Source organism: Epinephelus lanceolatus, chromosome 1 (assembly GCF_041903045.1).
Source record: "Epinephelus lanceolatus isolate andai-2023 chromosome 1, ASM4190304v1, whole genome shotgun sequence".
Lineage (NCBI taxonomy): Eukaryota > Metazoa > Chordata > Actinopteri > Perciformes > Serranidae > Epinephelus > Epinephelus lanceolatus.
In genome coordinates, this window is record NC_135734.1 from 11,073,865 (window position 1) to 11,086,757 (window position 12,893).

General features: G+C 39.1%; 1 protein-coding gene across 1 annotated transcript in view; it reads right to left on the bottom strand.

Moving 5' to 3' along the window:
• Positions 1-5,537: 5,537 nt before the first annotated feature.
• Positions 5,538-12,893, bottom strand: part of cntn3b (contactin 3b) — a 79,379-nt gene continuing 72,023 nt past the window's right edge. Inside the window, exons 21-23 of the mRNA XM_033626995.2 lie at positions 11,118-11,230; positions 10,852-11,017; positions 5,538-10,310 (exon numbers count right to left, since the gene is read on the bottom strand). Of these exons, the coding sequence (XP_033482886.1) occupies positions 10,219-10,310; positions 10,852-11,017; positions 11,118-11,230 (371 nt within the window). The 3' untranslated portion in view covers positions 5,538-10,218. The remainder of the gene's footprint in view (positions 10,311-10,851; positions 11,018-11,117; positions 11,231-12,893) is intronic.

Sequence of the window (12,893 nt, forward strand, 5' to 3'; positions counted from 1 at the left end):
TGTAGAGAATTGCTGTATTGCTACTGACTGTGTGAGCCTACTTCAGTTACCATTACTGAGCTTCCTCAATGTATTTTCAATTACTTGCACTTTATTTGAAATATTATCATGATTTTAGCTATTTATGACATAAACTCCATTTTATTAAGATATAAGTAGGCCAGCTGTATCTTAGGCCACCCTGCTATACAGTTCAATAGAAGTATCCCAAAGGAGGCTTTAGGGTATTAACCCTATGGGCCCTAGGCCTTTTTTGGGGTATTTTTTATTGCCTTTACTTTTAAGCTCATATCACAGTCATTATAAACGCTACATACACATACTATATCTTGTTTTTTTCAGGACAATCTGGGCTAACCAGATTTGCCATCATTTCGTGTCCTTCTATGTGCCTGTATTTTATATTAATTTTTATATCAATGAAAAAACAAATCTGTATTACTAAATTCTTACATTTTTACATGTATCTCACCATAGCAAGTTGGAAACTGACATATTCTGCCATATATGAAGAGGGGAGACTCTCTGGAATCTGGCAATATAAGAACCATGATGCTGGGACATTCTGACACTTCACAGTTGTCCAAAACATGTGGTTTGTGCCAGGTGGACATGATTGCCAGTATTTTTTCATTATTGCAAGAAACTGCATTGACTCATTCACAAGTCAAAAATGTGTTTTATCTGAAAGAAACATGCAATATTTACATCTAAGATCATAGAAAAATAGTCAACCAAGTGCAATGATGTCCTCCAAGATAATATTTGTCACTTTGTTTGCTGTAAAAAAAAATTCTGGACGTTTTCTTGTCTACATGATCTTGACTTACTTCTCTGTGCTCTGTGCTGAACAGTTTTTTGTTGTTGTTTTTCAGTTTCAGTTATATATTGGGGGGACATTTTGGGCATTGGTGGGGACGTGTCCCCCTCAATGTATCTGGTGACTACGGCCCTGTCAGCATGCATAATTAGGCTACTGTTGTCTGGGTGCGCAAAGGTGAAGTGGCTGGTCTTGTCATACAAAGTTTGATGGAGTGTCAACTGGACAATATGGAGATATTTGCATCTTGAAAGCAGGACTACAAATGTGGATAGACAGGGAGAAACACACACAAGCCTAAGACGTGGTAAGATACAATATTCCTCACTATATGAAGTGACGGATAACAAGATCTGTATAATGGATTGTAAAGAAATTCGTCAGGTTTTTATTTTGTAGACAATCGATCTGGATTTACAGCGTGATGGGATGACAGCACAATGATGTGTGGTATCACTGGAAAGCTCTGCTCCTGCGCTTTCATGTGATATGCGTGGCATTTCTGTGCAAGCCTGCGTTCGCGAGTAATCCATCCAAGAGTAATGTGTGTGCAAAGCTGTATGAAAGCTCTGTTATACATCATTTTAGTGTAACTTTATCATGTTTTTTTCACTGTGAAAACATTCGACTACCGACAGTTTGGTCTTGTCAAAAAGCTATAGTTCCGCTGTTTCACGTGATATGCATGGCTTCAACGGTCATGGAGAAAGTCCATAGAGAAGAACAGGTGTGAATTTGGACACACTATGTGTCGTTCAGGCCCACATGAAGTATTTGAGGTTTTGAGACATTTTGTATACTTACTTGCTTACAACCTCCTGGTCACAGCTTTTTATTGCAGAATCAATCTTCCAGCTCATGGCAAGAAGGTGAATAAACAAAGTGTTCCTTGCATTAATATAATTTTTTAATTAAATGTATCTTGTTTTCTAGCAATTTAGAAGAGGTGATGGACTTGACAGCTTGTGTCAAGGATGAATTGCTTTGATATTTTTCCATTTTCATCCATCTATTTAATCCTTTAAATACAGCAGTGATTGCATTGGACGAAGGTTAGAGTCTTTTGATGTTCATGAAAAATGAAACATTTCTGGGTAGGATAAACTGGTGAGATAACTGAAATGAAAAAAGCAGACTTTTATTATTTATATACACATTTAGTTTGCACCACACATCAGTGGTTCTGTTTGAAAAGACCAGAACCACTTATAATTATAAAACTATAACTGTAAATCCCAGATACACATATTGTATTAGAAATGGGCTAAATAAGAAAGTATGAAGTGACCTCAAGTTATGCATAAACATCTCAAATGTAATAAGTGTACACTGCAAACATCTCACAATAAGCGGATCATGCCTACACCGCTGCTGCAGAGCAATTACTGCTGCTACATTTTGTAAGGAAAACATTAAGTGAACTTTAATTTTGAAATGCTTTAATGTGAGTATTCTGTGGAACTTATGAAGCAGCCCTCCTGTTGTGCTTGTCATCATTTAAAAAAAAAAAAATCCCCACACTGAAGGAAGTATCGCTTTCCAAAACTAGAATAGACCACAAGAGCATGAACAGTGGTGCTTTAAAGAGACGCTTTCATATATCTCTCATTACAACAGGACATTCAGTGTTGATCATTTGCATGCATAATAGATTGCATCTCTTCAAAGACACTGTAAAAACCGAACAGGGAGGCCAACAAGGGGTGAAAGCAAATAAGCAACCTTTTCTGACATATAATCACAAGTTCGAATCAGGCAGCTTGTATATTACTTAGAGACGACCTCTGGTCAGAAATAAAGAAACATCTATTCTTCACAGATACTGTGCCTGTGTGAGGCTAATGATGGGTAAAATGCACAGTGGAGAAAGCGTTGCAAAGCTGTCCTTTGATGAATCGGGTGATTATATTCTGAAACACTCCTTTGCTCTACAAACTGCTGTGGCATAAAGTAATCCTGTTTGGATCTTACTGACTAAAAAAAGTCTGCTTGCCACTGATGTGTGAATCCCACAAGCGGAGGCTTTTTGCAATTCCTCCCTCGGATTATGGACGGTGGCACCTTTAGCACTGCTATGATGTCACCATTAACGTTAAAGTTTGCCTAATACATCTCATTTATACACTGGATTTCACTTGATATGTCTAAAGCCCTGGCAATTAACTGTTATGAATAATTCAACAGCTACGGTCTATAGATCTATAGGTCTTCTAATGCACTACTTTAAAATGCAGTATATAGTGCTTAGAAAGGGGTCATATTATTGATACTAGGTGTAATTTCTACCTGTATGTTGTCATGCTCAAACCTGCATGCATTAAGCGGTCAGCTTCCATACATAATTGGATGCTCCGGGGCACATAGTTCCTGCAAATAGATCTATGTCTCCATTTATCCTTAAGAAACCCTTTTATCATTGCTTTAGTCTTAAGTTGGTGTCAGTTTTTATACCCTTAGAACCTGCTCTGGTCTCCAGCTTCACTGACTCTTGGACTTTTTCCTTGACTTTAAATTATGGCTGGATGATAATTCAACATCACCATTTGCCTTTTAGCAGTGAAATGATGTTATTACTTTCACTAAAACTATCTTATGATTACATTACAGGCAAGAAATTTCTGTTTCCAAACAAGACTGTCCTTCTCCAGAATACGACCACAGTTGTTGTGCAACCTTGCTGTGTTCACGATACCTGAATAAATTAAGCTTGTTTACCATCATGTCCCTTCAGTTGTCCATATTCATTAATGACCCAACACAGTGGCCCAGTATTGTTGATGCGGACATCTCTCCATGTTTCATTGACCAGCTCAGAGTTGTCTGTTAATAACCAGCCTGTTAATTCCAAGTGTTTGGTATATGCTGAGATTTAGTTAGAGATAGCAGTGTGATGCTGCTGTAGCATTTCTGTATGACTGTTTTACAGCAGCCTCCCACTCAAACTAAAGTTGGTAATCCATTCATCATTGAGCGCGTTTACATGCACACTAATAAACCGATCATTATCTGATTTCTGGAGTTACCTGATTATTCAAGTGGTCATGTAAACAGCATAATTTGATAGGCTTTATCAGATAAAAGCCATTATCTGATTATGAGAAATCAGATAAACACACCTAGCTTCTTCCCCAATAGTCAGATTATTCGGTGCATGTATACCCTTTAATCTGGTTTCTTTCGGGTTTTGCTATTTTATACTCCCACTCCACTACATTTTAGAGGGAAATATTGTACTTTCTACTCCACTACGTTAATCTGACAGCTTTTGTTTCCTTTCAGATAAAGATTTTACATAAAATAATATATTTTTATATTCTCAGTGTTTAAATTGTCACTTTTATTTTATCTTACTTATATGTTATGCACTTTGTGTGACAAGTTTATATACAATACACTTGTATATTGCACTTTGCAGTACTTTTACTCCGAATCTACCCAAAGTATGTAAAATTGGCTCCACATTGATAAACTACACATTAAAATGCTCTCACATGTATTTGTTAATGATAAAAACAAACAGTACTGTAAGAATATAAGCTGTCAGCATGATGAGTGCTTTATTTTGCAAATATATGATTTGCATACTTTTCGAGGTTTTTCAAGGATATGAATAGCTACTGTAACAGGATGTTTGAGTTTTATGTCCTGTACTTGGGGAGAAATCCAACTAAAGGACTGAATCATGTAAACAAGGTTTTTCTGATTGTCAGATTATTGAAGTGCACGTAAACACGCCAAATCGGATTATTACCATTATCTGATTATTCCCAGTTATCTGATTATTGTTCGCATGTAACCGTGCTCAGTGTTAATTGTCACCAGCATCATTTATTTATTTCTGACAGTAATTAATCACATTTCTTAAATGTCCCTCAAATCTCCTTGGTCGATCCACTACACAACAGCCTTTCTGCATTTTCTGCTTCTCTCCTTTTTACAGCATGTTGCTTTATCCCAAATGGGAACACAGGGCTGGTCTATAGCTTGGAGCCAGAGCCCTTCTATCTTCTATCTGTTTTTAGGACATGGCAGGAAACAAATTGGAGATCAGCGTTTTGGGATTTATTGTTGGTGCAACCAAATACACAGCAACTCATCAGCATAGTGCTATTAATACCAACTGCTTTGTTTCAAGGAGAAATTTGGAGACATGTTTAAACTTTGTCTGTGTATGCTGTTGCAGTCTACACAGAATACTGGATTGTTTTCCCCCAAAAGAGGGCATGGAGATGGGCCCCTACTCTGGATGACGTATTGCCAGTCTGTTGATTGTCGAAGTATGTCACGTGATGTATGTCACATGAGTGACAAGTGATGATATATATATATATATATATCTTTTCTAAATCTAACCAAGGAATTTTGTCACCTTACTCTGCAACTCTTACAAGAGTCATATATGTCTGTTGTCTGCCAGTAGGTGCGCCTGTTAAGGAACTGGGTTGTATTCAGAGGTAGGATGATTTGACCTTTGTTGTTGTCTGGGTTGGAGGACTTGCTGTTCCAAACACTATGTACCCTGTTGCCTACAAATTCAGAATTAAGTACAGTGCACACAGCAAACTGCTTTATCAGCTTCATCATTTGCCCAGAGATCCAGACACTAACCATCCCTCCTAACTGTAAAAATACTTTCTGGCCCCAGGTTTTCTATGTTTCTATCAATTTGTGAAAGCTGTTGGTGTGTGAGGCAGACGCAGGAGAACAGCCCACTGGCTGGAATAAACATTTTTATTAAGTTATAGTTTTAGAAAAAAATCCAACACAAATTCACAAACAATGATTAACATGCACAATTTTAGTATACAAGACAAAACAGTTACTTTTCAATATGAAAATGCCATTCTACATGTCAGCATCTCACAGAGATCATTGATTAATACACCAGTATTAAGGTCGGGGAACACACTATATAAAAGCAGTAAGGTTGTCTTTGATGGCCATGTTTAAAAAATATATGCAAGCTATTTACACTGCACCAGGTACACTCCTTTCTAGCGACAACAGCACAGAAACCAATCTAACCAAACAGACCTTGTGGATATAAATAGATATGTTGTTGTTCTATGATCAATGCAGTTCAACCATTTCAGCTGATGGCTCTGATCACTTCCTTTAGATTGTACTTTGTAGTATTTATTAAAGCACAAGGCCAGAAACAATATATTTGTTTTCTTCTGTGAGCAGAGGTAAGAAACATTAGGCTGAATTACAACTATGTAAATAATAAGAAAGCTCTGAGAAACTGCCACACATTGAAGCACTGTAAATTAATGACCTATGAGTCTGCCATTTTGCAATGAGGTTACCTTATTTGGATTAACAAAAAATATTAACACCACTTGGATCAAGTATTTGCACACACAAGCTGCTTTGAGGCCCGGTCACACCAGAAAGTGGCACAGTGATATTCATATGCACGTCTTTGTTAAACAGGCATTGCTAGAAGCTTGGTGACATAGTGAACACTCACAGGGCTAGTGTGTTGTGAACTACTATAGCTGTCGAGCTAATGGCTAAATGTATTAGACAGCTGGGATCATGCTAGTGCTAGTCTGTCTTTTTGTTCTTTGTTTTCTATCCTTAAAAGAAATAAATTCTCCAACCTAAGTAGCTTGCTCAATGCCAGTTAGCAAGCTCATTAGTTTGGTCGATAACAGGACATTTAAGTTTACACAGTTTAGCCTATTCCATAGACATATTTGAACCATCAAAACCTGTCTCATAACTTCTCTAAAAACCTTGCTTCTTTTGTGGAGCAGGCTATAACCTACTGTTTAATGGGGTTCAATGAAAGTGGTTAAAGCAACACAGCAAATAAGCTATGTTAGCTTCCTCCATTTTGAATTATCCTGTTGGTCAAGACAGTTTGTTAATGGTTAACGGCACAAAAAAGTTTACCAAAGTGGAAATTTACACACATTTATGCTGCCTTCAAATGGATCTATATAGCTTATAGGAAGCCATGTGCACGATATACTTGGTATTAAAGTGGTTAAGTCAAGAAAGCACCATTGCTAGGCAACGGCAACATGGATGTTGGAAATTTCATTGGAAATATCAACATTTTCCTCAGACATGACAAAAAACCCTAATGACTAAAATTACAAAATATTATTGATAAATGAACTTTCATGGCCTCCGCCATTTTTAAAAACTTCGGCAAAAATGTCACAACTTGTGAACTTGGAGCCTTAAGAATAAACTACAAGAGGAGGGCATTCATATTGACTTTTCTCCTTATCACAGTAAATACAACCCAATTTGAAGGCAGCATTTCCTCGCCTCATAAGTTCATCTGCAAATCGCAGCATTTCCATTGAAATGAACTGATTATTCCATGAAATTTTATCATTTTTAAATGCTGGTGTGACTGGGCTCTTAAAAAGATACAGTAGTACTTGGACACGCAACTCAAAAAAAAAAATCAACCAGCCAATCGATTTCAGGTCACTGCTCCAATTCAAAAGCACAATCTAACACTACACTACAAAATACTTGTAAAATCTGTGAAAAATTGAGCAAATACAGTGAAATTTCTAGTAAAAGTAAACCAAAACACAACAGAAAAAAAAAATGCCTTTGAAATTGTCTGATAGGGAGTTTCTGAAACCTCATTGACTGTAACACAACAGAACGCGTGCAATAAGAACGCAACCATCAGTCAATCAAGCAGCTGAATTGTGACAGCTGTAATAATGGGGCAGGAAAATCAATATCCCATTGACTGGTCTGCAGCAGTCTAATCAAAGAGCACAGAGCTTTATGAAACCAGTCAAGGAGCAGATAGGACAGCCTGATTATGTCGGCTGTTTGGACTTTTTACGAGGCCTCTGGGGTCTGCACACCTGTTCAGATGGCTAAGTGAGGACATCCAGTCACCTTGCATCAATTCCTTGTGCTTTCATTCGACTTTGGGGAAGTGGGGGGAAGAGAGTGCAAAATACAGACAGCGACGACAGCCTCCGAACTAATGACCGTACACAGCCCCATGTTCGGCAAAGGCACAGTAATGTGTAGCAGTTCAGTTGACTGTATCCTTCCACATCCACATGAACATTGTAAGGACCCCAGTAATCGCACCTCGGCTCTTTCTTGGGTGGCTTCTGACAGACTCATCCACATGATAAAAGGGCGTGAAAAGTAGCTGCCTCAGCAGAGTAGCAATGTTCTTTTGTTACTGTTCAGTCTGGTATATGTCCAATAGATGGTGATGGGGCGGGGGGAAAATGACAGCCATGCCTTTCGCTCCATTTCCAGTCAGGGCTCTTTCACTGCGGTATTGGCATCAATTATTCTGATGCCTTAATAGCCCATAAATTATGCTTCGGATGGAGTCATACATTTATTATACCACAGACCATAAATACTGGGACCAAAATTTCCGCCATATATCTCAATCTATCGCAGCTTTCCTAAAGCTTCCAACCCTTTTTGTCTTAGGTAACCTCTCAGGTGACTTGTCTCAATGAAAATTTAATCAACATAGCCTTTTCAATAATGGGCACCCTCTACATTCTGAGTTTCCTGTCCTTCCTAACTTCCTCGGAAAGAAAAGCAAACAACGCCTCTTCTGCAACATGAATCTTTCCCCTAAGCTATTTGAAAAGGAAAGAAAAGAAATCTGAGTGAGCTCTAGTGAAGGCACTGTTATCCTGTAGTCCATTGTGCACTAGGGCGGCTGGTCATCTGGGGTGTAGATGGTACATATTCTGTGATATGATATACGTATCTAGAACACAGGTCCTCTAAACGGAGAGGTACACATGGGATCTGCTTGACATAGTGATACCACATGTCTCTATTTTCTGCAATCCTGGGTTTTTAGCTAGACTGAGAATGCAGAGTGTGATGGGCATTTATTATTTAGAGGAGCACGAGATGGCAAAATGCCAAGATCTATCAGAGTATTGTAGAGAGGGCCTTAAGCTCAGGAGACTATGGCTGTCCAACAGACCTAATATTATTTCAGTATGTAGAGATAAGTGGGTTTGAGGCACAGTTTATCAATTTGCTATGCATCTTTTATATATCTGTCAGAGCCTGGAAGAATATTTAAAGGTCCAGTATGTAGGATTTAGGGGGATATATTGGCAGAAATTGAATATAATAGTAAGTATGTTTTCTTGAGTGTATAATCACCTGAAAATAAGAGTCATTGTGTTTTGGTTACCTTAGAATGAGCTGTTTATATCTGCACAGGGAGAAGGTCCTTGTCTATGGATATGTCCATGTTATGCCATGTTTCTACAGGAGCCCAGAATGGACAAACCAAACACTGGGTTTAGATAAAACCATTTTCATTTTCTTGTCAGACTCCATAGTGTGCAGCCCCACTGCGACAGGCAGCATCAGAAAAATACTGTATTTTTTAATTGTAAAGTGGTTTATTGAGTGTTTTTACCGGTTTAAATCACCGGGTTTGTTTGATTTGGAGAGGAGGAGACCTTTGCGGACAATTTGGCTCCTGGATATAACCTCCTACACATCTGAATCACATATAAGGTGAGCAAACATGAAGTTATCAGAGAAAATAAATAAGCACACAATGGTAGGTGCTGGGCATGTCTGCGACATGCCAGTGCATGACAGATTTCCGATGTGAAACTGCTTCATTCAGTGTTTTTACCATTGTTATTAACTTGATCTACTGTAAGAGACCTCTGAGGATCATTTGGCTCCTGGTAAAAACCTTCTGAACAATGAACACTAAAAGAATTCTAACCAGGAGGAGTTTTAGCTCCACCTCACTAAATGCCACTAAATCCCCCAAAATCTTACATTATGTTCCTTTAAGTCTGCAATGGACATTTATTTTGGCAAAAGCTGCTATAAACGTGACAGAGATATTAACTAATGTTCTGTCAGCAGAACTAGTTTAAGATTTTTGAGATGATAAAATATGAATGAAACCAATGGATTTAGGTTAATCATTTGTGAGAGGTTGACCTGGAGAAGATAAATTCTTGTGAATGCATTTTTTTTGCAAAAAGAATGTATAAAGGGTTAAAGAAACCATAAAGCAAGCAGCCTCTGTCACCTACTTTGGTACGGACTGTATGTGTAAAATGGATTTTAAGGCATTAGTATCTCCAAAGATACTAAGAAGATAAGTCATGTAGACATCATAACCTCTAAAATGAAACCTAGAGCATGGTGGCACTTATGACGCTGGAAAAAATACTGAAAGATATCATGCACGCAAATTATCACGTCTCTCTATCTGATGGCCATTCAAAAGAAAGTGGCGTGGTCCCTTTAAGAGTTTGGCGGAGTCCAGTCCTTTCCAGTCTTTCCCAGTCCTGCCACTGAAGCCTGGGCCTTGTGCCAGTCCAGCGACCAGGCTGACTGAAGGGATGGAGGGGGAGGGAGGGTGCTCCGTGGGCTCCGATTAGACATCACCAGGCGGAGCAGAGCAGCGCGCTGATGAGGACTGCAGAGAGGTACAATGGACTGAGGCGGATCGCTCCCGAGCCCCGCGCCCCCATGCCTGCAACCGAAATCAGCAGAGCAGCTCGTGAGGAACCAGAAATCCCCCTCAAATCCAAAGAACAAACCCTGCACTCCGCTGTGCTATCCCCTAAATTTCTGACAAGTCATCATAAATCAAAAGCCAACTCTGAATTTTTTCCATATCTACATTATTACTGGCTTTCAACAGGAGAGGCTATTTAAGTATCCTGGGAAGATAAAGTTCGTATCACATCAAAGAGGAGCGCGGCAAACTGAGCCGCCTCACAATTTTGCACAGCAGCAGGATGGGAGCACTGAACTGCTTTATATGCTGCAGTGCTGTGCAGCCAGTCAACAAGGAATAATAACCCAATGGCAGAGATGGATGACACCGCGCACGCATTTCTAAAAAGGTCGCTTTTCTCGCACTCGAAATAAGTCTATTACACATGGTTGGAAAGGGATGCGGCAAGGCCAAATTAAATGTTCTCTCTGAATTATTGAATCCTCACTTAAGTTTTATCAGTGGTCAAAAAGGAGATGATGTGAAAGAGGAAAGAAAACAATGGTAGACTCACTTAATTTATGGATGTGGATGGGTTCACTGCCCACACCTTCACCACCTTCACTCATGGCCTTGATCTGAATAAGATAGTTGTCATTGGCGGAGAGGCTGAGCTCCACAGTGGTTTTGTTGGTCAAGATAGTGTTGATGTCGTTATAGCGATGTCTCTTCAGCAGCACCTGCGGCAGGGGAGGGTGACGAGGAAAAATGAGCTAATGCAAAACCCGTCATCCCTGATTGTGGAGATAAATCAGAGGTTTGCAGTGAACTGGGACCTACCAAATATCCAGTAACCTTTGACTCTGTCTCCATAGCTACTACAGGATCCCAGTGCAGTGTGAGTGTGGAGCCAATCATGGTCCATTGTATGTTGAGCGGAGCCCGATCTGGAGCTGGAAAAAGAAACAGAGGTAAGGATATACTACAAGACACTCTGCACAATTATCTCCTGTGGTTATTTTTCTAAATCAGTGCCTGCATATAGAACAATTTGCAGATTCCTGCTCTATACAGTTGTTCCACTTGGAAAGATTTGATATTAAAAAAACTCCATGAGACTGAGCAATAAATTGAGGCTGCAGCAGACCACCATCACTAATTAAGACAGAGCGAATTCTACGGTGGCCCTGAGAACTCAACATATTGCAACATGGAAAAAATAAAACACCTTCACCAATCTAACGTCATACGCACAGCACACAAACAGGCGTGGCTCAGTTAGAAACAAAACCAAACACAGCAATGCAGCAAAAACAGAAAACACAGTGTGTTTTGTTATTTGGTTGTGTTTTCTGTTTTTGCTGTGTTTTGATGTAATTGGATGTTGTGTATGTTTGCAGTTTTTTTGCATGCAGTGCATAGAGCATGGACATTCAACTTAAGGCCCATGGGCCAAATTTGGCTCACAATAGGGTGGCTCGTCGACCATTTTGTAATTCACAATGAAAATACATTTGTTCACCTTGGGATTTCTTTTTTTGTGCTTTGAATGTAAATAAGGTGCCAGAGTACATAAAAAAGCTCATGTATCAAAAAAAGTGCAAAGGAAAGATCCCCCCCTGTCATAGGTTAAGCTAAGCTGCAAATGTCCTTATATTCCAGAAAGGTTCCTGCACGCACGACCTGTGTAGGGCTGCTACGACTGGATTTGTCTCTTGCAAAGATGAGTGATGACAGCAATGTCAAAAGATTGAAAAGAGGCAATTCATTTATTATACATATTCATAAAAATGATGTCTATGTCTATGATGTCTATTACAGGCCTTGGCCTCCTGTTATTTTGTAAAAGTGACCCCTGAGCAAAGCAAGTTCAGTATCCCTGGCATAAGGCTTTCAGGGCCGCCACAGAATTCTCACTATTTTCTCAAATAAATAAAAGTGTATTGTCAAATACTGTTTTTGCAGTTTTCTCACATTGCGGTACGTAGAGCAGTCATATTCAACTTGAGGCCTGTGGGCAAAATCGCTTGATTGCTGGGTGAGCCGCTGACTATTTTTGAATTCAGAATAAAAACAAACTGATTATTTATGAGATTTTTTTGTGCTTTGAATGTAAAAAAGGTAACAGAATGCAAAACAGAGAAAAAGAGCTTCTTAAAAAAAAAAAAAAAAAAAGGCAGGGGAGGATCTCTCAGAGCCCCTGACAGAGGCCCAGGTTAAGCCCCAAATGTCCTCAAATCCCACAAACGCCCCTGAGTACACATGGAAAAAATTATGTCTATGATGTCTATTAACTGGCTCCTGGTCTCCTGGTAACCCTGGCATAAAGCTTTCAGGGCCGGCATATTATTTCCACTGTTTTCCCCAAATAAAAGTGTATTGTCAAGTACTGTTGCAATAGGGTGCCCCCTGACCATTTTCTGTTTCGCGGTTAAAATAAAGTGATTGACAATGGCATTTTTTTTTGTACTTTGATTGTGAAAATGCAAAAAACAAACAAATAAAAAAAGCCAAAATGCAAAACTGAGCTTCTTGAAAGAAAAAAAAAGTGTCAGGAAAGATCACCCAGATCCCCCTGACAGAGGCCAGAGGTTAAGCCCCAAATGAGTACACATG